The following is a 25727-nucleotide window of genomic DNA, read 5'->3' as shown; positions in this document are numbered from 1 at the left end:
AAGATGTGGCAAGATATGTGTTTTTTTTCTTACATGTGAATAGGCTGCTGATTGTGTCCTGTGCATTTGTCCTTAAGGAAGAAATACTAGGGGAGCTATGACCACTATCTTTGCACCCCCCAGGACTAAACCAAACCAACTTTTTTAGGTTCCTTAGATGACCCCAAAACACAATCAGTATGTTCCCAAAAATAAAAACTGGCCTCAAGCCAGTTATCCAAGAAGGCGTCCAAGATGGCTGCCAAAATAGGGTTTTTTCACTTAAACACCAATGATATCTGTCATTATTAAGTCTGTTGTTTGTTCCTACAATGTATTATTTTGAATCTTAAAACCATGCATGAATTTAGTTTAGGCACAAATGAGTTTGCTGTGACCTGCAGTGGTCTTCTCATTGAATCTCTGTGATATTTAAGTTGTTTATATGCTGTGGAAAGGTGTTTTAGTGAAAAGAAAAAAAAAAAACTATTTCGGCGGCCATCTTGGATAACTGGCTTGAGGCCAGTTTTTATATTTGGGAACATCCTGATTGTGTTTTGGGGTCATCTAAGGAACCTAAAACAGTTGGTTTGGTTTAGTCCCGGGAGGGAGGGTGCAAAGGTAGTGGTTGTAGCTCCCTTAGTAAAACACAAACTGGCATTCCTGGAAATTTTCAGTTTCAGGGTTCAGGTTTACGGGCACTTAGATGATAGGTTACAGAATCTGGGTTAACTACCAGCACCAATGGGCTTCAGAGCCTATATAGCACTAAAATTCTTAACTTATTGAAAGCTGCAGAAACCTAATGTAACCTTTCTTACTTTAAGAAAGTTATTGAAGACTTAACCATAAAACATGTTGTACTGTGACAAAACAATCTCTGCGTGTGTATTGGCAGTCTGAAACAAAGCTGTACAATGGCTCGGACAAGGATGTGCCGACTTCTGGAGGCAAGCTCACAAAGAAGGAGTCCCTCAAGGTAAGAGGTCCTAAATCAGACTTTTTCCACACTCGTGCTGTGTCGGTTACCATTCACGTTATTGCTAATAAAGGTCTAAAACACGGAGGAAATTCTCTACATCCATAATAAAGCTATGGTGCATTAAGTCTTCTTGCTTTTAATTTGGACCTGTAAGCAGACTACCTGTGCTCCAGACATTTATTTATTTTATTTCCTCACTTACAGTTCACCCTCTGGAATTGACATTTTAAGGGCATCTGTGCAGAAATGTGTGCTCAGTGTGAAGCCGTTTTACAAAGTCTGAAATCAGGCGTAATGAGCTGTAATAGTGCATATTAATGGTGGTTCTTGGCCTTTCAGAAGACTGTGCTGTGTGCCAATTTGCATTAAAATGTGACTTAATGTCTGTTAGACGGATTCAACTTTACTGATCCATAAACCAACAGTAACTGCAATTTGAAAGAGACTGCTGATAGAAGAACTGTGAAATTAGCAGTGAAGACACGATTGTAAGTTCAAACTCCACTGACTGACTCACTCCAGGAGTACATGAAGTTTTATCCACCAATTAGGCTTTCTTCTTATTTTGTCAATCAAATCACAGCACCTGTTAAAAAAATGAACAGATCTCATGTTTAACAGTTGGATTGTTTTTTCAGATCAGCTTTGGAAAATGAAAGCGAGCACCTCACTGTATAATCAGAATTCATCAGGTGTTATTTTAACAGGGACAGTGAGGAGTGTGATTCCGTTTTCAAACGTCTTATTTGGCCAAATGTAATTGGACGAGAACCAAAGTGTGATTATATGAATCTTCACAGTGTGTAATTTGTGTATGACAGCATCCGTTTCTGTGTGCGCTCTCTGCAGGTGCAGAAGAAAAACTACAGGGAGGAAAAGAAAAGGGCCACCAAGGAGCTGCTCAGCACCATCACTGATCCGTCTGTCATCGTCATGGCCGACTGGTTAAAGGTGGGAATGAATCCGATATCCGTGTTTGTTCGCTATAAACAAACTGCGTCTGAGGGTTTTTATGACTACAAGCCCAGTCTGTTTGGCACAAATGAGTCTAATCAGTGGTAAAAGTACCGCTGTAGAACAATGTGAGCCATCTGGAAACTTTTAAACGTGTTTAAAAAATTTGGCATAAATTTTGGCAAAAAGTTGGCATACATTTTGATGTAAAACAAGTAATAAATCTGATTTAATTGGGGCAGATTGGGGGTCATCTTTTGTAAAAGTAGGCGAAAGTGGACAATCGCATCCAGTATGCAGTAATCGAGACCTACCATTTTCTGAGCAGAAACCTCCTTGTTCACCTCCTCAAAAATATTTGCAAGTTGTTAGATTAAAGGTTGGAGTGAGTCAGCGTTTTCTCTGTGAGGTAGACGAGAAATTATTAGATCTTAAAACACAGCTGAAGGGATTAAATGATGCACCATCTCAGCAGAGGTTTTAAATTCTTGAGGTTTTTTGGAGGGGGGGCCCTTTCATCCAGCCCAGGCGATAACTGCTGCTGTGGCTGTTGTCTGCGTTTGAATTTCTTATCTTTGTTTTTTTGTTTGTTTGTTTTTGGTGTATAATTCCAGATCCGTGGCACGCTGAAGAGCTGGACCAAGCTGTGGTGTGTGCTGAAACCAGGCGTGCTGCTCATCTACAAAACCAACAAAAACGGTCAGTGGGTTGGAACGGTGCTCCTCAATGCCTGCGAGCTGATCGAAAGGCCTTCCAAAAAGGACGGCTTCTGCTTCAAGCTCTTTCACCCACTGGAGCAGTCCATCTGGGCTGTCAAGGTCAGAATGAAGGGATGTCCTGCAGGCAGAGGCGTATCTGTGCATTTTTGTGTGTGCCAGGAAAGTGGTCCAATAAACTGCCTGATTATTTCACAAAAACGTATCCAGTGAAAAATGAATGAGGAGAGTTTATGAAAGTTTTCAGACATGATAGAAGTTAACGGTTAACTCTGCCTATGGCTTAATAGAAATGAGAGAGCCTGTTTTTCAGACCACTAATTGTGTGCAAATTAAATTTGGCCCAACTCTGAGTGGATTTTCAGATCTGGTTTATATTGTGCGTTTCTGGTGTAGATGTGCACACTAATGACTAAATAATCACTGCTGGATTATTTAATTACATGAAATTGATCTATAGATAACTCCAGATGAAGACATTTTTTTCTGACTGATAGATTTGGATTGTTTCAGTGAGGGGTCAACAGTTTGTCACATCTGGATCTTTATTCAAATATGAAACAAGCTGTACACAAGCAAACTGGTGGAAAGCAAGATATTTGTTTTTAAATTAGTGACATAACTAGGTAATTCCACCTGTGCACTTGAAGGCAGTAAAGGCTAAGGCAACCTGATATTTGACCCAAATGACCTTGACCTTCTCCTTGACCTCTGGCTGACCTTGCTAGGTTAGTTTCTGGATTCTACCTATGTGTGTGTAACACATTTGGTCCAAACTGGGTTGAAAATCAAATTTGTTGACCTTGACCTTGGCCAAAATGAATCCTTTAAGGATAATTCTGGGTCAGTCTTTGACATGACAAGTTTGGTAAAAAAAAAAAAAAAATAATAATAATAAAAACGCAAAATAACCTTGGAGTGGTCAACAACAGACAAGCAGATATGACCTTGACCCTAATGGTTGACCTTTGACAAATTTGACCTTGCTGGGCAATTCAGGCCCTGCGATAGACTGGCCACCCCACATCTCGCCCAGTGACTGCTGCAATAACCCAGTTTTTGGTGGTGGGTGTTCAAATCCAGAGCACACCTCCACATGTGTACCAAATTTGGTGTAAATTGGAGTAAAAAACAAACAAATAAAAATCCCTGGGTTTGGATTTTGACCCCAGTGATTTGAACGTTGCCAAAACAAAAACCCTTTCAAGCCAGTTCTATTGTCCATCTACACGCACACGGCAAGTTTCATTTAAATTTGCCCAAGCACCCAGGAGGGGGAGTGAAACAAACAAACAAATATTTCTCAAATGATAGTATTATAATAGTAATAATAAAAGCATTTTTTGCATATTTAACTGTGTTTTTAAAAAAAATGGTAAGTGGATGATTTATATTCATGTCATCACAAATGTTTAATGGGTTTTTCTTGTTAAATAGCCAATTATTCCACCTGGCTTCAGATCTGTGAACAAAACCATAGCCTGCATGGCTGATGTAAAAACCAGTTTAGCACCAAATGAATCCCTCATGTTTCTTTGATTGCATGCAGAGACAGGAAATTATACGGCCGGATAACCATTTACATATTCAGCAGCACATATTTTCCGTTTGTTCTTCAGTTGGCCTCTCCAGCTGTGATTTTGTCATCACATACAACTGTTTTTTCTTTCCCAAGTGTTTGTTCAAACGTGAGAAACTCAATCGCACTGAGTCTTTGTTTTAGATTACGGCCACTTCACTTGGAACAGACTCAAAAACAAAAGAAAGAACATTTCAACTCATGTCGATTTTTTTGTTAATCCTTCATTCAGGATGGGCTTTGTGTGTTTATGTCAGCTTGTTAAAGTTGACAGAGCGGTGATTTGAGTTCCTGTTTTTATTGGAGAATTGAGCGCCGTCTGTCGTCTGTGGATGAATACAGACAGTGATTATGCAGCACTCGGCCTGGGAACGATCGACACGTTTTATTAATCTTGTAAAAAAAATTTAATACGCTGTGTCATGTATGTCCTCCCTCTCAATCGTCTTGTCATCAGGGTCCTAAAGGAGAAGCAGTCGGCTCCATCACTCAGCCGTTGCCCAGCAGCCACCTCATCTTCCGCGCTGCCTCGGAGTCTGATGGTAAGAGACAAGCTGTCATTTATATTTATGGTGTTTTCACAACTCACTGTCACAAGCAGCTTGCAGGCAACATAAAAAGGTACATACGGTTGAAGTAATACCATTTTTTGTTTTATACAACATATGGCCATTCACCAATACAAAGTGTGAATATGAATAATGCGATTAAAAAAAGTTAAGTTTAGAAAAAAATAGAACAACTTTGAATGCTGTTTATTTTCAATAGTGATTACTGGAAAATAAAGACAATAATAATTACTGTCATATTGACATGAAATGACAAAACAATGTGTCACTTTCTTAGCAAGAACAAGCACACAAAAACACACAGGTTACCCGCAATCAAGCAGATTTACAATGCAGGAAAGTGGAGATACATTCCATGTCAGGAAAGCACTTCTTCACAGTGGGAACTTGTGTTCCCTTCACTGTTTTGGCGCTGTGGTCGACAGCTGTTGTTTCAGTCAGAAGTCTCAGCAGCACAGCAGGCATCACACTTTTCAGGTTACAAACAAAACAGCTCAAACAATTTTCCAAAATGTTATGCACCGTCAGTCTGTTATGTAGTGGCAGCTGGGAATCTTGTACCTGAGTTGATGCAGCCAGGTCACTGACCTGTCACCATCATAGACGGTCCCTCAGGATGCAAGTCATAGGCCTCATCTGGGTTTCCTAAAGTCAGTCCAGCTGTACACATTTGGATTGTACTCCAGAGAAATCTAGTTCCAGAGACATCCTGTGGTTGTTTTAAGGTGGGCTTACACTGTGCGAGTTTTGGCCCTTTTTCAGACGATTTTTCACTTGTGCGAGAATTTTTGGATCACGCCGAGTTTCAGGTTAATCGCGCATCCTGCATCGTGCAGTCTACATGGTGTAACGAGCTGCGTTTAACATCTCATGACCACCTCCCGATCGGGAATCGTATGGTTGGATGAAAATCAAACCTGTTTGATATTTTGGTCAGCCGTCGTGGCTCGTGAGGGTTCCGTGCTGATGAAGCTGCGCTACAAGCGTCTACATGCTGATTACCTCGCGCACTGTCCATGAGCAAACACTGGAGACAGCAAGCAGTGATCTCATGTAAAGACTTTTTTTTTTTTTTTCTGTTCCCTCACAATAACCTAATATCATATTAAAGTTCATACCTATCAGTGCACACAGTGAGTGGAATCAGGTGGAGGGAGACTGAACGTATATGCGTGCGCGCGTGCACACAGCAGACAATAACAGGATTTACGACAGATGAGCACAGCTCTAAGACTCCATATGAAATATAGTTTATTTATACAACAGTGTAAGTAGCAACACCTGTTATGAATGTTTGTTTTCTTTTTTTACCGTCCTCTCGTGAATCATGTTGCTGTCTGCTGTGTGTGCACACGCGCGCATATACATTCAGTCTCCCCCCACCTGATTTCACTCACTGTGCGCGCTGATAGGCATGAAATAATTTTTATTTTAAAGAAAAAAAAAAAGCTTCCGACGTGTGGTTTTTGAACGTACAGTGTGAGCAGTCAGATCGCATCAGAGCATCGGGCAGTGTGAGAACATGAATCGTTCACTCTGAACTTTTAACCCCTGCGGTTTTGTTGCACAGTCTGAGCTGGAGCCAAGTACAACGATTGAAAATATCGTACAGTGTATGCCCAGCCTTAGGCCACTGGTTATCCTTCAGGTCTCCCAACATTCAGTAAGCACTGTATGATAGTCTGACTGTCTCCGTGGTGCTGAAATGTTCTGTTCTTCCCTCTTTCCCCTTTTCCACACAGAGCTGGTCACATTTACATTTAAATAGGCTGTCAGTTTCTTCCTGAGATGCTGGAATAGTCATAAACAATTTGAACTCACTCTGTTTGTGCATAACCGTATATTTTTGTATTTTTGCAATAGTTTGCACTCACTCATTTTTTTTCTGATGTTTGCCAGTTGATTTGGTTGTTTGTTAATAGATCTGTCCCAGTTGTAAGCTACAGTGTAAACCACTGAACAGAACTGCCTGAAATTTGTTAGGTGTCTGGTACTAGTCTCAGGTGAGTTGGCAAATGTTTGATCTGTGGACAATCACCATCTGGTGGGCTGTCACAATACTGCAGGTGAACAGTGATAAGTCATAAAATAAAACAAAAAATATTTAAAATTTATATGATAAATTTTACATATGTGTGTGTGTGTGTGTGTATGTATATATATATATATATATATATATATATATATATATATATATATATATATATATATATATATATATATATATATATATATATATATAAAGTGTGTATGTGTGTGTGGACATGAATAAATACATTAATTTAAAAAGAGAGAGAGCGTGAGGGACCTGGTCTGATCTTAAAATGGGTTTTGCAAAAATATAAAAATGTACAGTTATGCACAAACAGAGTGAGTTCGAATTGTTTATGACTATTCCAGCATCTCAGAAAGAAACTGACAGGTCATTTAAATGTAAATGTGACCAGCTCTGTGTGGAAAAGGGGAAAGAGAGAAGAACAGAACATTTCAGCACCACAGAGAGAGTCAGAGTATCACATACAGTGCTTACAGAATGTTGGGAGACCTGAAGGATAACCAGTGGCCTAAAACAACCACAGGATGTCTCTGGAATGAGATTTCTCTGGAGTACAGTCCAAATGTGTACAGCTGGAATCCAGTCTGAAGTTCCCCAAGACTGTTTACCCATTTTAAACTGCATGACACCAGAAGGATGGAGAACATGGAGCTCATTAATGAATAAGTGGAGTTAAAAAGGGAAGAAGCAGCAACAGCCTGACATATTGACTCAACTGTTGGAGAGAAAAAACAAATGGTCATGTATGCAGATGATAATAAAGACAATAAATTGCTTGTAAGGTGGCGAGTGCTCAATTCTTCTCTCTCTCTTGATGTGCATAGGAGCCACATGCAACTTCTCTTTTATAGAAAACTAGAAAAAGTCTCAAGCTGATGCTAGTGCTAGGAGGATAAAGTTTTCATGGTTTCATAATATGGAGCCAGTTGGCCATCGTCAGAGTTTGAGGAAGTGTTTTCCTCTACAACTTGAATGTGTTTTCCAGGTCGATGTTGGATGGATGCTTTAGAGCTGGCCCTGAAGTGCTCCAGCCTGCTGAAGAGGACCATGATACGGGAGGGGAAGGAGGACATGAGCACCGTAAGCACCAGCGGAGAGCACTCCATCAACTTCTACAGCCTCCTCCGAGCGCATAACATGCACGGCTTCCAGTGAGTGAAGAAGCACACGCTGCAACCTGATTTTTTTCATCCGCAGCACTTTAATTTTTTGACTAATTTCGATATTTTGTTTGATCTGCGGCACCACTCTCTCCGCACGCACTCAGGTTCAGCGACAGCGATCATTTGAAAGACCCGGATTTATACTCCGACAAGTCAGATAAGGAGGGGGAGCAGGACCACGAGGAGTCGGACCCCGAAGGTCTGGAAGAGAGCGACAGCGACACGTCAGAGCGTCAAGAAGACTCGTACATCGACCTCGACCCCAATGAGCATTTGTGGGAAACTCCATACCTGGAACAGTCTCACGAGGAGTTAGGAGAGGTAGGGTGCTGATGTGAGGACATATACATATTTATATATCAAGTGTGATTGACACCTGTGATCACGCAGACAGCCCGTCAAACCAACTTTTATTCTTTTGTATTTTTAATTAAATTGTCAGCTAATGAGCATCATGATCAAATTTCTAGCATCCAATAAAATCCAGTCAGTTGATTTGTAACATGGACCCGGTTTAATCATATTCACTGTGTAGGCTGGTGCAACTGTGCACGGACCTGTGTTCATGGGATGACAAGTGTGAAAGTGCTCATATGCATTTCCATACTTACGCAACATGGGATTAACATCTCATTAGCGAGAGCGCTCAGGGCTTCCTGAAAAAAAATCAGGCACATGTAGAGTGCAAATATCTACCTTATTATTTGAGAAATTTAAGATTGTATTGAAAAATGGCCTGTGCCACAATGTTAAAGAATGAAAGTATTGCTGGATCTGCCCCTTTTATCAGATCTGCTGCAAAAAATAATGTTTTCTTCCTTGGTCCATACGCCACCCTTTCACTGACTTTCAAGAAAATTGGAGTAGTAGTTTTTGCGTAATCCTGATAACAATCAGACAAACGGCACCGACACCATCCTTGGCATAACAAATAAAACATTTACAAAAGATGAAGTCCATTTAGATAGGAATTAATTCAAGCTTACAGCTACAGAAAATGTTCTTTCTGGGGAGTAACCATTATCTGCTGTCGATCCTCTAATGTTCAGGGTCACCACAGCTTTTCTAACATTGCCTTTGTCTCCATCTGCAGGCGGGCGAGGCGTCACAGACAGAAACAGTCTCAGAGGAGAATAAATCTCTAATTTGGACTTTGCTGAAGCAGGTCCGTCCGGGCATGGACCTGTCAAAGGTGGTGCTGCCCACCTTCATCCTGGAGCCCAGATCTTTTCTGGACAAACTGTCTGACTACTACTACCACGCAGACTTCTTGTCAGAGTACGACAATCCACTTATGCAATGCCTGACGGGATATTTACTTTAAAAAAAAATGTAATCAATATAAATTCCTACTGTTCTTTTCACTCTCAGGGCTGCAGTGGAAGAAAATGCCTTCAACCGGATGAAAAAGGTGGTAAAGTGGTACATCTCTGGATTTTACAAAAAGCCAAAGGTCAGGAGGTTAATCAACTGAGTATGTTTGAGTGCCACAGATTCTACAGTAATCCTTAATGTTGGATTTTTTGGGGGGTTCTAACCACAGGGGTTGAAAAAGCCTTATAACCCCATTATTGGAGAGATGTTCCGCTGTATGTGGCTCCACAACAAGACCACCAGTAAGACGTTCTACATAGCAGAACAGGTAGCAGAAGATGCATCTCAGATATATTGAAAAGTTGTATACTGGAATGTTGGTCATCAGCTAATATGCATTTCCTTCAGGTATCCCATCATCCACCAGTCTCAGCCTTCTACGTCAGCAACAGGAAGGATGGGTTCTGCCTCAGTGGCAGCATTCTTGCCAAGTCTAAGTTTTATGGTACTCACATACAGCACAATTGCTGCATAAATTTAATTTCAGTCACAGAAAATATTTTCTGGGGTTATTTTTATGGCATCACCAAGAAACAGTTGCATCAGTCAGTTGTGAAACATTTTGAATTTTTGTGAATGACCATCCATCTACATTGCCTGCATTTTAGGGAATTCCCTGTCAGCCATATTAGATGGCGAGGCACGGCTCACCTTTCTGAACCGAGGAGAAGACTACGTGATGAACATGCCCTACGCTCACTGTAAAGGTGATCATCACACTTATGTAAAACCCGTATGCGTGGTTGCTATTTCTGGTCTCTATATCTTCTTACTTAAATACGTTTTATCATGTTGTAGGTATTCTGTATGGTACTATGACCCTGGAGCTCGGGGGTCAGATTACCATCGCATGTGAGAAGACAGGCTACAGTGCTCAGCTGGAGTTCAAGCTGAAGGTAACTGTGTTTGATCATCCAGATGTTGGTAATTACAATTACAATGTGTCTCCTGTTACTCTTTTAAAAAAATAATGTCCTCCAATTCACCATAAGTTCTTAATCTATTCCCAATTTATCTGTGGGCACTTGTTATCGCTCTCTCATCCCTCACATTGACTTCCCTTTGCTTTATGTCTCTTTTCTAGCCATTCCTGGGCAGCAGTGACAGTGTTAATCAAATTTCTGGGAAGATCAAGTTGGGAAAGGAGGTCTTGGCTACTCTAGAAGGACACTGGGTAAGATGTTCCTCTGCTGACTGTGTACTGTAGGAATGAAACTTTGGAGGGTGCTCATGAGGCAGTGTAATGATACAGTACAAGCAGACATAGAGAAGAGATGTTAGACATGGCAAAGTTTCAAAATATCAAAATAACCAACCAGCCACAGGTCTAAGTAAAACCTGGACCATTGAAGAAGTGCCATCTCTCTAGAAAACAACACCCTCTCGACTGTGCTTTTTACTGAAGGACTGAAGGGTAGAAGAATGGCTTGTTTAATCATTCCTTCATCATGTATTCTTCTGAGCGTGGGTGTTGATGCACCCACCACTTGTACAACTTGCTTTTGATCCTGACTGATGACTGTCCAGGCAGTTGCACATTCCATCCATATCTCCAGATAGTAACCATCTATCTGCTGCAGCCAGGTGTTTCTTTGGCATTTGCTTAGCCTGGTTCAGTTACTGACATCCTCAGTAATGAGGATTGGTAGAACGTAGACAAACACATCACATGTTTTAGTTTTCAGCAAGATTAGTCTAAACGAATCGGGAGGGGGGGGGGGGTACCTGGTGGTTAAATTGGGTTTAGAAACCATTATATATTGGTATAGATCTGCAAAAAATGGTGGACTTAGTAAATAGTTGCATTGCAGAAAGTGGTACTTCTTTTAAGGTGATCTTCTGACTATCCACACAGGATAGTGAGGTCTTCATCAATGACAAGAAGACTGGCACGGTGGACATGTTTTGGAACCCCACACCGGAACTAAGGCAGAGCCGGCTGATCCGCTGCACTGTCCCACCAGAGGAGCAGGGAGATTTTGAATCAGAAAGGTAGACTGCAACTTAAATACAGTAGTGTTCAGAATAGTAGTAGTGCTATGTGACTAAAAAGATTAATCCAGGTTTTGAGTATATTTCTTATTGTTACATGGGAAACAAGGTACCAGTAGATTCAGTAGATCCAACAAGACCAAGCATTCATGATATGCACACTCTTAAGGCTATGAAATTGGGCTGTTAGTAAAAAAAAAAAAACTAGAAAAGGGGGTGTTCATAATAATAGTAGTGTGGCATTCAATCAGTGAGTTAGTCAATTTTGTGGAACAAACAGGTGTGAATCAGGTGTCCCCTATTTAAGGATGAAGCCAGCATCTGCTGAACATGCTTTTCTCTTTGAAAGCCTGAGGAAAATGGGACGTTGAAGACATTGTTCAGAAGAACAGCATAGTTTGATTAAAAAGTTGATTGGACATGGGAAAACTTATACGCAGGTGCAAAAAATTATAGGCTGTTCATCTACAATGATCTCCAATGCTTTAAAATGGACAAAAAAAAAAAAAAAAAACAGAGACGCATGGAAGAAAATGGAAAACAACCATCAAAATGTATAGAAGAATAACCAGAATGGCAAAGGCTCACCCATTGATCAGCTCCAGGATGATCAAAACAGTCTGGAGTTACCTGTAAGTGCTGTGACAGTTAGAAGACGCCTGTGTGAAGCTAATTTATTTGCAAGAATACCCCGCAAAGTCCCTCTGTTAAATAAAAGATGTACAGAAGAGGTTACAGTTTGCCAAAGAACACATCAACTGGCCTAAAGAGAAATGGAGGAATATTTTGTGGACTGATGAGAGTAAAATTGTTCTTTTTGGGTCCAAGGGCCGCAGACAGTTTGTGAGACGACCCCCAAACTCTGAATTCAAGCCACAGTTCACAGTGAAGACAGTGAAGCATGGTGGTGCAAGCATCATGATATGGGCATGTTTCTCCTACTATGGTGTTGGGCCTATATATCGCATACCAGGTATCATGGATCAGTTTGGATATGTCAAAATACTTGAAGAGGTCATGTTGCCTTATGCTGAAGAGGACATGCCCTTGAAATGGGTGTTTCAACAAGACAGTGACCCCAAGCACACTAGTAAACCAGCAAAATCTTGGTTCCAAACCAACAAAATTAATGCCTCGCAGATGTGAAGAAATCATGAAAAACTGTGGTTATACAACTAAATACTAGTTTAGTGATTCATAGGATTGCTAAAAAAGCAGTTTGAACATAATAGTTTTGACTTTGTAGCATCAACAGCAGATGCTACTATTATTGTGAACACCCCCCTTTTCTACTTTTTTTTTTACTAATAGTCCAAATTCACAGCCTTAAGAGTATGCATATCATGAATGCTTGGTCTTGTTGGATTTGTGAGAATCTACTGAATCTACTGGTACCTTGTTGCCCATGTAACAATAAGAAATATACTCAAAACCTGGATTAATCTTTTTAGTCACATAGCACTACTATTATTCTGAACACTACTGTATGATCCAAATATCTTTAAAAATAGAATTTTGAAAGGATTTATCACCAAGATAAATTTGATGCACAAACAGTCTTGCATAGACAAACTTGATAAATCACCAATACAAAGCTGTTTGCATCTCTCTGTCCTGTCACTTTCTTTCCTGTCTTCTTTGTTCTCATACGTAATTAGCTGTCATTGGTAGACATGTCACACTTTTTGATTTGTTTGGCTGGCCCTGTAGCGTACATTTTGAAGCATCTTGTATGCCACAAATGCACTGTACCGACAGTCACAAAATGGCACCATCTATTGCTTCTGTATACTGATCTGAATGAAGTAGTCTGATCCATACTCTGGAACAGAAGGTGGTGGTATTGCATCATTAAGCTGGATGCCAGCTGCTGTAGCACAAGAAGAAGAAGGTGATTTGAATGAGGAGGACGAGATGTGTCTTAGAGAATGTGAAATTAATAAATCATGCTCTCAAACCGGAAGGCCATGCTCTTGAATACGGACAGGGAATATTAGCTTTAAACTACTTAGAACTCCATTAGTTTGGAGTGTGTGGGACAACCAGAACATCAGTGAGTAGAACAGCTCAGCTAAGGTGAGGCTATTAGGTTTTACAAATGCTTTACAAGAGTTTGCAGACATTTTAGTGGCTCTGAACAGACATTTTCATCTGTTCAGTGGCCAGAAGAAGCCCTTAACTGTGTTTTTTTTATGTCTGGTACAATAATATTAATTAGCTTGTTACTTGCTAATACAGTGTTTGCATTATAAATAATGCACCAATTGAATCATTTTACTCTTTGTTGCATGAAACAGTAGCACCACCTTTCAAAAATATATGCATCTTACAGACTGATACCACTTATATATGTTTTTTCCACCCCATGACACATTTGCAATGAAATTTGCTTGTTTGTCATTTCGGGCAACTTCATCTGGAAGCCATCAAGGCCACCAGGAACTGTGCATTGTATTTTCTCTCAGTCTCTGTTATTGGCTTTTTATTATGTGGGTATTTGTATTTTTTTCTGTCTGCTGTTAAACAGCACAAGCTTGTCTTCTCTGTGTCTCTTAGATTGTGGCAGCACGTGACTCGGGCCATCAACAACAAGGACCAGACTGAAGCCACCAATGAGAAGTTCATCCTGGAGGAGGCCCAGAGGAAGGCAGCCCGTGAGCGCAAAGCCAAATGTGAGGAGTGGATTCCCCCCCTTTTTGAGCAGGACCCCGTCACCGGAGAGTGGCATTACAGATACGCTGAGTGAGTGACTCTGAAACAAACACTTTGAGTGTTTGACAATCCACTTCAACAGGAATTGTGTATAATTAAAGCCATTAAGTACACCGTCTCCAAGTGGGATCATGGCGGCTTCTAGTGGTGATTTTACGTACTGAAGCAGAGTCATTCATTTCTTTTTTAAATGATCATGTTTCACTCTTCCCGCTGCTCAGCACAAGGCCATGGGATCCGCTCAATGACCTGATCCAGTTTGAGAAAGATGGTTGTATCCAGACCAAGGTCCGACACCGCACGCCTATGGTACGTTCTGGCAGTCTTATTAGTCTGAGTAACCAGTGGTCGCTGCGGGACAATTGCAAGTGCCAGGTATGTTGGCCTCACCGGACACCGCCATTTCTAAAAACACCACCACCACCACATCTCTCCGCCTCAGCCACCTGCCACGCAGCGCCTGGTGCCTCGCCTCCATTCTGTTTTTTGTCTCATCGCTGTGCTGCCGTCATCATCACCTTGCTCTTTGTTTGACTCATTGTTTTGTCCCTGTTTGCGTGTGTGTGTTGTTTTTTTGTTTCTTTTAGACACACTGACAACTTCATTATGATGTTTATTAGGGGAGACAGGACCTACCCCCTTTGCACGCCACCTCAAGCCAAATATTAGATTTTTTTCCAAAGTGGCCAACAAAATGGAATGTCCTGTTATTATTAAATCTGTTGTTTGTTGTTATGATGCATTTTCTGGCCATGTTAGTGGAAAATGTCTGTTTGGTGGCCATTTTGGATGCACTTTTTGTCCAGTAAAAAAGTTATTTTGTATTAACTTAGTGATCCAGGACGGACCCAAAGAACCAGGACTTAATTTAAAGCTTGTGAATGAAATTGTCTGTGCACAAATGTATTTATTGTAACCAAATACTTCTCATGGAATATATTTGAAAACTAAGTCCTTTAAATGTCACCGAATGAGTTTTAACAGGGACAAAAAAAAAAAAAAAAAAATCTATTTTGACGTCCATCTTGGACAGCATCTTGAAATATCTGGCTTGAGGTTTATTTTTATATATTTTGGGGGTCATCAAAGGAACCTAAGTAAAAGTTTTAATTTAGGCCTGGAATTGGGGGTGGGGGGGAGTAACCTATCTCCTCTATTTGTTAGCTTGTCAGCCTGATTCTTCTTATTGTGTGAGAGAGAAAAAGGAAAAATTGTTTTGTTTTTGTTGAACAATGGTAGGAGCTTCCTTGATAGCGTCAAGATTGTTGCTTTTTGTTTAAAAGCATCAACTTGGCAAATTGATATCATGAATAAAATTAGCAATTATGTATGCAGTTTTTCTCCTACATTTAGTGTACAATGGCAAAACAGCAGCTGATCACTTCATGGCGGCTACTTCCATCTACCAAGATTTTTATTTCTGTGCAGAAAAGCTGCTTTATTTTGTTTAAAACAATCTGGTTTGTGTTGAACTTCGGTCCAGATTGAAATGCAGCTGCACTCCACTAGCACAGTCAATTTAAAGAAACTGATGGACGGGTGCCACATATTAACCCTTTGTGCTCCACATAGGCTGATGATCGTCTTCATACCAACTGTACTTTGCACAACTTTTAAATGGATATTGCTCATTGATATCCCAGCATGCCTTGCACAACTGGTCATGTGCTTCATCACTGCCAGCTTGCGTGTTTGCCGATCATGTGCATGCATCATGTACCAGTTTTTTTTCAGTGTCTGTTGTCGCATTTTGTTGACACCGGTGTGTGTGTGTGTGTGTGTGTGTGTGTGTGTGTGTGTGTGTGTGTGTGTGTGTGTGTGTGTGTGTGTGTGTGTGTGTGTGTGTTTTGCCTGTTTATTGACCGGTTTTTTGTGTGTGTAGGTGACGGTGCCAAAGAGGAAACACAAGAGCGACACACCAAAGAGCCCAGAGAGCGGCTGCTCTTCACCAGAACCTGACCGCCACGACTCATCTGGCAGTGAAAGTGAGTTGCACACTTTAGAGGAGTTCAATTTTTAGAACCTAAGTCAGATTAAAACATTGTTATAAATCATATCTCTCCTGATTACTTTGTTTGCAGAAACATCCTTTTTGGAAAAAGTAGCATTGGACATAATTTGACAGTCAACAGGGCGACGTAAAAATGCATCATATATTGAAATGGAAAAAATAAAATAAAATTGACAGCCCACTTTTAAAATCGACACATTACTGCAACAAAACATCAGAAGAAATACAAGTAGCTCAGTGTTTTTTCTAATACTAATGCTCTTGGCAAAAATCTATTGTACCTGCATCAATGGTAAATGTCCACCAGGTGGAGATATTGCTCCATTTCAAAACCCTTGAGTGTAAGCAGCTGTGGGTCATGACTTCAAACCTGTTGCTTAGTAGTAAACATATCAACCCCGCGTAGATCTTGGGATGTTAGTACTGGTCATTTTGTGTATTTTACTGTAGCGCTTGATAAATCATCCACGTTGATTTAATTTCACCAGACGTCTACGATGTAACACTTTTCTCTATATCTCATCATTGCCAAAGGTGAGTCGAGGTCACAATGTTTTAATATGACTAAAGTGGTAAACAAGTGAACATTTAAAAGGGAAGTTCAACAATTTTCAACCTTGTCTTTATTTTTTAGAAGCTGTGGGTTTCATGTTTTAACTCGGGAAGAAAATTAATGTAATCAGAGTGGTATTGATTAAGAACGTGAATACCATCATGAGCTAACTTGCAATGTAATAGCAATACTTATGTAGTAGCTGCAAAACTGTGGCTTATACTAACAGTTAGCGTTTTCTGTAGTAAAACTCGCCATGTCATCTTAACAATGTCGGCAATATGCGTCATATCTGGGGATCAGGTCATTCCCAGAAAATATTAATTGCTCTCATGTTATTCCAACTTTCATGATAGATCAATTAGTCAATGTTGAATTTATTTATTTATTTATTTTTACATGCTAGCGCTACATTGTGTTGCAGGACACAAAAGCAAGCATAACAGTCGGCTGAGGAAAAAAGGCACAGACCTCAGTGAACTTCAAAGTGCCATTGAATCAATAAAACGGACGCAGGAGGACATCAACAGGTGAGATGAGGATCAGGTGTGTTATCCTTGGGTACATACACCTTTACAGAGCCTTACATCTCATCTGCACGCATGTGTGTGTTTCCAGAAGCATCAGCGTGCTGCGGAGTCGTGTGGTTGGCCGGGTGGACGGAGCGGCTTTCCTCCAGCAGCGCGATTACGTCGTCATCGTTTTCCTCGTCCTCCTTCAGGTCCTCATTAACTTCATCTTCAAGTAGCAGACGCGGGGCGCTGTCTCTCTCACTCTGCACACAGGAAAAAGACTTGAACTTTGACCTCAGCCACTATCGCCACAGTCTCCCCTTCTATTGCCTGTCTGACACTGCCCCCTGCAGGGCAGCAGCGCACATCCTTAAAAGCAGACACTTCCCACGCAAAAGATGCTTTTAATCTACAAGCGAACTCTTATTTTTAACAAGGTCCATTCCAAAAGGTTGGAATGATTTCAAAGCGAGCAGGGTGGGCGGTCAGTGATGATAGTTTGCCGCATCGGAGGTTATTATTTTGCCTTGATATAAAAGGCAAACACTTTAAATGTTTTTTTTTATTAATATTATTATTTTTATTTCTGATGGAGTGAATGGACTCCGTTAATTTTCATTTCACTTCAAATGATGGGGAACATTTTTACACTGAGATGACAACCACAATTCCTGTGGAAAAAAATTGCTCCAATTTCTGTTTTTTTTTTTTGTCATTATTTTTTTTTATACTTTCATAACAGCTGGACTATCTGAAACTGGGAAACGGACAAAAAACAAGAAATAATACCACCATAAAAAGGAAGGCAAGCTATAGTTTTTGTTGTATTAAAAAAAATCTGCCTTTTTGCATCAGAAGGCAGTGTTTAAAAAAGAGGTTTGACACATGTTGTAACAGGTAGTATGTGATTAGCGCATTAGTATTCCATCGTGAGGCAGAAATGCGCTGGAAACATCAGCCACAGCTATGGCGCACTTACAGCACAAAACAAATCCATGTATTTTTTTGCATTTCTACTAGCAGGAGTCTGTAAATTATTTGCATAGAGACTCACAGTTGACTGCTCCCTGTGCTTTTGTGCCTCAGATGTCAGTCAGGAAAAATAGAATAGACACTTTAGTAGTATAGCATAAAGGGGTGGAGCTATATACAATATATATTATATAGTTATTCGTAATATTCTATAACTATCGTAAATCATTCCAAATGTACGTTAAGTACCAGCCAAACTCTTGTGTGTAGAGTAGCATTTGGTCCCATTGATGAGTACTTAATCCAACGGGACGCCTCGTTCCTTGTGGGTAGTGCGCGTCATTTCAATTTGCAGTCTGAGTTACCGAAACTCCGTGCACAAGCCATGACCTCTGAACCCTGCGTGTCTTTGTGCTCTGAGCTCTGTACACACGTGGACATGAGCAAAAGAAAAAAGCCAGATGAATGAAGTCCATGTTCCCGTCTGTCCAGGTGACCACAAGGTGTCGCTCTTCAGCAGTATTTTTTTTTTTTTTTTTTTTTTTTTTTTTTTTTTGTATTTAGAGAACTTGAATGTGGTTCCAATCTTGTTGCCTTTCTCTCTTTCTCTGTCACAGCAAATTACAGTTGAAAGGAAATAATGAGCATAAGTTTATAGCTGGAGTTAGTCTCCTTTAATTAAGCGTAACGACATCCCGTTTCATTGAGTGGTGTATGATTTACACTTCTTGTGTGCACCCCCCCCCCCCCCCATGTTTAAAGGACCGAAAGTAATTGGACACTTGGCTGCTTTACAGCCAGGTGTGTTTTGTTACCTTGTTATTTCATTTACAAATCAGGCTGTAAAAGGTCTGCAATTAATTTATAGTGTTACATATCCCCTAAACGTCAGTTTATTTAATTATAATAAATGGAAAGAATGAACGGCACTAACTACTTTTGGCTTGTCCCATTTGCAGATCTGGTATGGTTCATGTTGATTTGACCCAGGCTTTATACCAGACACCCTGCCTGATCCTGAACAGGCCAGGTGGGATTTGAACCTGTGCTCTTGTTGCTGAAAAGCCAGAGTGCAAATCACGGCCTCAAAAACTGAGATACGGACAGAAAAAATAGAGGGCTGGCTCATCGAATCACCACATACCACCAACGAGGCAGTACCGCCATCACCAAATGTGCAAACAAGCGAAACATTCCAACACATTGAAACCAACACGACTGGTTTGTTTACATGTTTACTAGTGTACTACTTTACTTATCTGGCTCTGTTGTATGTGAGCCTCTGTGCTGCCATGGAAACACCCTTATCCCCTGTGCTTTTTGTGGTTTGAACTGAAGAAATGCTGGTAAAAATGTTTGTTTTTTGTATTTTTTGTTCGTTTGTTTTTTTTTAAGAAAAGAAAGACAAACTGCACCATAAGTGCAGAACCGTTGGTGCATGAATGTAAACGCAGCAGCATGCTGCAAAGCTGCAGGAATAATGACTTTGGATTATTTTACGTTTTCCCGGTATATTCCATATCCACCTGTTTATGCATTTTCAAGCTGACGTATGCGAGTTGACACACGGGTTTAAAAGTTTTGCAGGCTTGGCTGGACATTTAAGCATTACACCTTTAAGCTTTGTACTGCACATAGCTCTGGTTAATGGCTCCAGCTCAAAGCTGTCCAAGGACATTCTGTCCCTAAATTGTGATAAGAAAAGTTTTTTTTATCAAATGCCGGTACTATTAGTTTACTTATTTTCCTGATTTCACTCAGATAAGTTTATGTCGCACTTTGTTTGCTTGCATTAGTTTATATTGTTCAGGAGCACTTTCAGCCTAATTCGGTGATGGCGGACAGCTCCACATGAGGGTGCACTTGAGATGCATACGCAGTGTAATGAGTCAGTGCTCTAGTTGTTCTGTCTTTCTCTATGGTGAGCGTGCATGGAGGACAACAAGGGAAACAACCACAATACCATGACAACTCTAAAGGAGTTCCCAGCTTCTCTGGCTGTGATTGGACAAAAACATACTGAACACATCACGGTTTAAAAAAAAAACAGGTGGAATCTCGCAGGTGCCTTTTGGCAACTCTGATGTGCTGTGATACCTGAAATCACCAAAACTTTACCAGTGTACAAGCATTTTAGGCTGTGCAGGACTAACCCGTTGATGTGGGGTGAGGACCAATCCTATATAGGCCCTGAGGCCCTTTGGTGCTGGTACTTATCCTCGAGATTCCGCAGCATGAAGAGGTAGAACGTCTACACCTCCCCCTGGATGGGAAGCCAGTCCATCATAGGACACGCCCCATCCAAGGATGGTCCCCATTTCCAGCCGAGTCGACCTGGAATCAAAGCCATCTCAACTCCTTATCCAAAGTATGATTGCGTTGAAAGACAAACACCCAATACCCGCCCTTCGCCCCAAGTCTTCACCCTTTCTGTTCATTTTGCACATCAGTGTGTGAAGACAGGGTATCGGACCAAAGTCTTATCAGTCTCATCCTCTTTGTGTTGAAAAGTCGTTTTGAATCTAGAGTTTTGTTTTCTGTGTCACCACGGAGCAAGACGCCAAATTCGAGCCTGCTGTTGATTTTCTCATTTTCCGACAAAGGTGCGACTAATTCAGCTGTTTATTTCTAGTCGTCCGTTGCGTTATCTTTGTTTTACTGTTGTGATCTTGCTGACGTTTACATATTTGTTACCTCTGCTGTAAAGCAAACACAGGTGGGACCAGTAGACAGAGCAGGGAGCTGGATGTTCTCCCCCGTAAGCTACCCAGCTGGCCCGCGTGTATGTCTGTCTGTTTTTTGTTTTATTTTTTTTTATTTTTTTTTGCGTGTTCTCATTGCCTCGACTGTTCATCTTAATAGAGAATCCAGATGTTAGAATGTGGAGAAATTTACCAGTGCCTTCTCGCGTTGGATCAAAGGGAGTTTGGAGGAGGTCGGAAGGAGGCGGGGCTAACAGCTGAAGGGAGAGTGGTGGGCGTGGTCACGCCCTGCCTGTACTCCTGGAGCGTCGGCATAGCGACGCATCCTCCGGTTTCCTGAGTGCTGATTCCTGCCACAGAAGAAAGAGAAAGAAACTCTTTTTTCCGTTCTTTGTCTTAGTATCTCGTTCTCAAACTCCAAATTCAGAGGAAAACCAGCGTGTTGTGCTTATTGTTGCTAAATAACAATTTATTTGTTTTGTATGTGGATTTGTTGGGGTTTTTCCCTGCTTGTAGGATTAGATTTTTATTTTATATCTGGCACGCCATCATTCAAGTGCGAAACAGCACCACAGAAATCTATTTAATATAATATAGAATCTATTTAAAAAAATAGATTTTAAAATCAAATGGGTTCTTTTTGTGTGTGTCTTCAACTTGTGCACACTGTTTGGTTTCGACTGTCCCTGCAGGTTCCCATCCACACACACCCTAATTGAATACCTGACTGTATTTTACTGTATCTCCTAAAACTTCATGGAAGTTTATGGTCACATATAATATAAAATAATAAAAAAACAGATGGAATCCTGGGGTCTCTTCTCTGTAAGTAAAGTTGATTTTATAGATTTATCTGGTCGATCAGGTTTCATCAAATTTGAATGAAATTTTGAGTGTTTTAATAAGTTCATGGGTTGAATTTATCAACCAACATCTAGCTGTTGATCTCTGTATCTATCAGTCTATCTATATCTATCAATCCATCCCTTTATCAATGAATATCCTCCTGTACACAGGTATAGATATAGATAAATCTGTGCACCTTTCTGTATATATTTTGGAATATATTACAGGCCTTAAATGCAGGAATGGGTGTGAAATGTAGTTAAACACACAAAACATGAAATGTCTGGTTCACTCTGTAATGAAGTGGAAGTCAGAGTAGACGTGATGATCACTGCATGTTTGTTTGTTGTCTTGCATTTTTCATATTGTACCAACTTTTTCTGATTTGGGCTTGTACATCTCTTCAGCGAATCCTTGTTTACCCCTGGAATGTGTTTGTGCCTAATGAGCGGTAACATAGGGATAAGCGGATCTCTTGCGTTGGGAAGGAACTTCAACTGAGGATCTCAATGGCTGGAGAAGACCAAGGGTAAGCCTACGGGTCTCTTGGCTATACATGGAGATAGTGTCACTTTTGAGGGATGGTGGTGGACCGATTGTCTGCCTGGATGGTTGCCAGTGACGACCCAAAGCAGTTCAGAATTGGGGTAGTCATACAGCATATCATGACCAAAGACTGAAGCAAGGAAGGACAGGAAGAAAAGATGGAGATCTGTTCAGGGTACTGGATGTTTGACAGAAAATGCTTCTGCCAGCTGATCTTCTGCTTCCTCACACTCCAAAAATTAAATTAGTTTCCCCTGGCGCCAAATGGGCGGGATGGCACTGTTGCTAGGATACTTTATCGAGAGGACTGGCTGGTTTTGTCTCAAGGTCTGGAAAGGAATAAGAAAGGAAGGAGGGGGAACAAAAACATCGGGAGTGTTGATGGAAGGGGGAGGAGAGAAGGAGGTAAAAGGGTGGAGATGAAGACAAATAAAAGGAGGATAAGAGAAAAAGCAGCAATGATAAGGAGGGAGGAGGAAAAGGAGATGGGACAGGAATGTGTACGGCTGAGAAATGAGTACCAACGATAAGGAAAAAAGGATAGAGTGGGCGATGAGGGGAAACACCGCATTAGTTTAGTCATTATGTCATCTGTATTTTGTGTAATCATCCTCAGGCATCTGATCAGACTCCGCCCCCTACCCCACCATCATCGTTCTGGCAACAGGCCGTCAGGCTGTTGTTGCTGGGCGTAACTGGCTGGATGCTGTTCGATCGGCGATTTAGTGCTACTTACAGTAAACATTTAGTGATACGCGTACAGCCAATAACAACCAATAAGATTTTAAAATTAAAGACATATTCAAAACACCAGCTATTATGCAAAACAACACAAGGTCATCCAACGCTAACAGGCAGCGCTTGGACAATATAGTATTTTATTAAGTATTATAGTATACATTTTATCTATATTAAAATCTGAATATATTATTTAATTATATTTTGTATATATAATTACTTATATTAATATAATACATGTCATTTGTGTATTAAAATCCAAATGTATTATTATGATAAAATATTGTATGTGTAATTATACATTATATCTGTTAAAATTTCAGTGCATTACTATTAATACTTATATTAGTAAAAGTAACAGTAGTTGCAGTATATGTGTGTGTAGTAATTATAGTTTAAATGCAAATGTGATATTGTGATAATGTTGACTGCAGTCAGCATCGTCCATGTGTCACATGATCTTATCTGCAAATAGCAGTTAATGATTTCTTTAATGCGGCAGCTCAGAAGTTAAACATCATGTCAGTGTCACAATGGCCAGTTTTTGGAACTCTGATAATTTCATGAAAGGTTTGGTCACTGCTCGGTGGCTTCCCTCATGAGTCTTCTTCATGCATTCGATTTTCAGAGACGGTCTGCACATTGCGTTCATTTAGTGGCACTCCAGCAGATATGCATAATCAGAAATGAGTTCTAGAGTGTGTATCTGCAGATGTGATGAGCTGTGAAACAGCTCAGCAGACATCAGCTGTAATCCTTTTCGTCTCTCGTGCAAACACGCATGGATGTAACGTCAAAGTGGGGAAATAAACCACTGTGCAGCTCTTACTTGTCCACCAGAGGGTGTGTTCCGTCGCCTATCCTTTGCTGTTGGGCAGCTGTAGTTGTGTGTGGGTGTAAACGAGTTAACGGACATTAAACGTGGTAATGTGCAGCGCTTGCAGGGCCGCCGGGCGGGTCAGGTTGCACGGGCTGCTGGGTCAGCGCTGTGGTTATCCCCCTGTGGAATCAACAGAGCATAAAAGAACTGCTGCAGCGAGCCACTCTCATTCACACCTGGATTAGTGAAACATTTACATGTCTTTTTTAGTACGTTTGGCTTTCTTTTTTCTTTGTTTTTGTTACATTGCTTGTAGCTGATAACAGAACCATGAGCACGCTGCAGAGCAACATGTGACACTCAGTAGAACCAGTTCTTCCACCTCCATCCCAAAGAGGTGAAAGTGTTCCAAACATGACTTGATTTCCCTGTTTGGAGCGTGTCGGTATTTAAATTAGTGCATTGAATTGGTGCTGTGCCCTATTTATGTGCTGCGCTAAAGAACTAGGTATGGTTAGCATGCAGTTGCACATGATTAAAGCTAATGGCTAGCATCAGTCGTGGTTAGCACAAACTGTGGATGACGCTAATGGTTACTTCACATTAATTGGTGTTGGTGTCATCTGCATTTAGCGTCAACTACATTAATGTCAGCCACAGTTAGCTTAACTCTTGGTTAGCGTCAGTACTCAAAGAAGCCACCTTGACATAAAGTCAAGTAGTACGTTGGATTATTATACAGTCACACTCACTACAACAGCTGGCATCAATCACAGATGATTCTAACTGCAGTTATTCTGACTTTGATTGACATTTTCCCTGGCTGGGGCAGATAGATGGCTACTTATGAGAAGTGGTAAGGGACTGGTTGTCTGCCTGGGTGGATGTCATCCAGGACTCAAGGCGCTTCTGCATTATGTGGCACCTGACCTGACCTTCTTCCTCCTGACTAAGGTGGCCTAAGTTTGATCAACCCGAACTCCAGTTATCAGCTAACTCCACCCTTTAGGAAAGAGAATCTGGTTGCACACCGTTTATCATCCTCCTCTCTGTAATTCGACTCCCTGCGCCTGTCTCAGCTTTCCCTCATTTAGCTTTGCATCACCAGAAAAGCAAAGCTGATCTAACGATAGCATAACAGGCGAGATCATCAACGCAGCACAGTCTGCTCGGATTCGGTTTCACCATGACCGTGTTTTTTTTTTTTGTGCTTCTCCCTTTGAAACCTCAGCCGGCTTAAAACAGCAACATAACATATTCGTGATCTCTTCACTCTGCATCTCTGTCACGTATTTATTTAATAATTTTCTGTTAATTATGGCGCAGAAATCCTGTTTGTTTATGTGTGCAGCAGTCTGTCTGATTTCTACGGCTATTTTTACAAAACTGGGCCCACACACACACACACACCTACACAAGAAGAAAACGGCACGTCTCTCCTCTTGTGGTGCTGAGCACTTTCACAGATGTGTGTCATTATGTTATTTTTTGCTACCAATGCAGCAATTGGCAACGTCCAAGGCTGAATTTGGATTATCAGAATAATAAAAATACCTACTCTGACACACTATTCTGTGACCTTGAAGGAGGCAGTTCACACCATAGCGTCAACATCATGTCTATATATGTCTGATTCATAAACTAAAAAATAATCTTCTTTATTTGTTATTCTTCCTCATCAGGGCAAAAACCTGTCATTGCCATGAAGAGCAGTGTGCTCCTGATCCCCTATGGGAACTTCCTCACTAGTCCTAGGGTCCACTAGTCCTAGTCTGAGTATTAAGGAGAGCATGTTGAAGTTGTTTTTACATTTACGGTAGGCTATATGTTGCACTAAAGTAAGTTAAGTAATGTTACAAAAGCGTGACAATAAAAAAAAACCTTTTAATTATGGGGAATTACCATTATTTATGGACCCTAGGACTGGTGGACCCTCCCCGTCACTAACCTG

General features: G+C 40.8%; 1 protein-coding gene and 1 long non-coding RNA gene across 10 annotated transcripts in view; one reads left to right on the top strand and one right to left on the bottom strand.

The window, feature by feature from the left end:
- The window catches only part of osbpl8 (oxysterol binding protein-like 8), a 110208-nt gene extending 90743 nt beyond the window's left edge, over positions 1-19465 (top strand). For 7 of the 9 annotated variants that reach the window (XM_034163278.1, XM_034163276.1, XM_034163283.1 and 4 more), the window contains 19 exons: positions 878-958; positions 1811-1912; positions 2530-2733; positions 4668-4752; positions 7821-7986; positions 8103-8319; positions 9092-9276; positions 9370-9451; positions 9542-9640; positions 9721-9817; positions 9981-10079; positions 10171-10268; positions 10457-10546; positions 11228-11364; positions 13921-14106; positions 14298-14451; positions 15959-16061; positions 17065-17170; positions 17259-19465. In XM_034163278.1, the coding sequence (XP_034019169.1) occupies positions 878-958; positions 1811-1912; positions 2530-2733; positions 4668-4752; positions 7821-7986; positions 8103-8319; positions 9092-9276; positions 9370-9451; positions 9542-9640; positions 9721-9817; positions 9981-10079; positions 10171-10268; positions 10457-10546; positions 11228-11364; positions 13921-14106; positions 14298-14451; positions 15959-16061; positions 17065-17170; positions 17259-17388 (2421 nt within the window). In that variant the 3' untranslated portion in view covers positions 17389-19465. The remainder of the gene's footprint in view (positions 1-877; positions 959-1810; positions 1913-2529; positions 2734-4667; positions 4753-7820; positions 7987-8102; positions 8320-9091; positions 9277-9369; positions 9452-9541; positions 9641-9720; positions 9818-9980; positions 10080-10170; positions 10269-10456; positions 10547-11227; positions 11365-13920; positions 14107-14297; positions 14452-15958; positions 16062-17064; positions 17171-17258) is intronic. The other 2 variants (XM_034163277.1, XM_034163284.1) reach the window with 1 other exon arrangement.
- Positions 361-21184, bottom strand: LOC117503963. Its single transcript, XR_004558699.1, has 3 exons — positions 19610-21184; positions 9017-9022; positions 361-370 (listed from the first exon to the last, which is right to left on the bottom strand). It is a non-coding gene; the product is annotated as an uncharacterized LOC117503963 (long non-coding RNA).
- Between the last annotated feature and the right edge of the window lie 4543 nt (positions 21185-25727).

Source organism: Thalassophryne amazonica, chromosome 22 (genome assembly GCF_902500255.1).
Source record: "Thalassophryne amazonica chromosome 22, fThaAma1.1, whole genome shotgun sequence".
Lineage (NCBI taxonomy): Eukaryota > Metazoa > Chordata > Actinopteri > Batrachoidiformes > Batrachoididae > Thalassophryne > Thalassophryne amazonica.
This window is presented reverse-complemented; position numbering and strand designations above follow the sequence as displayed.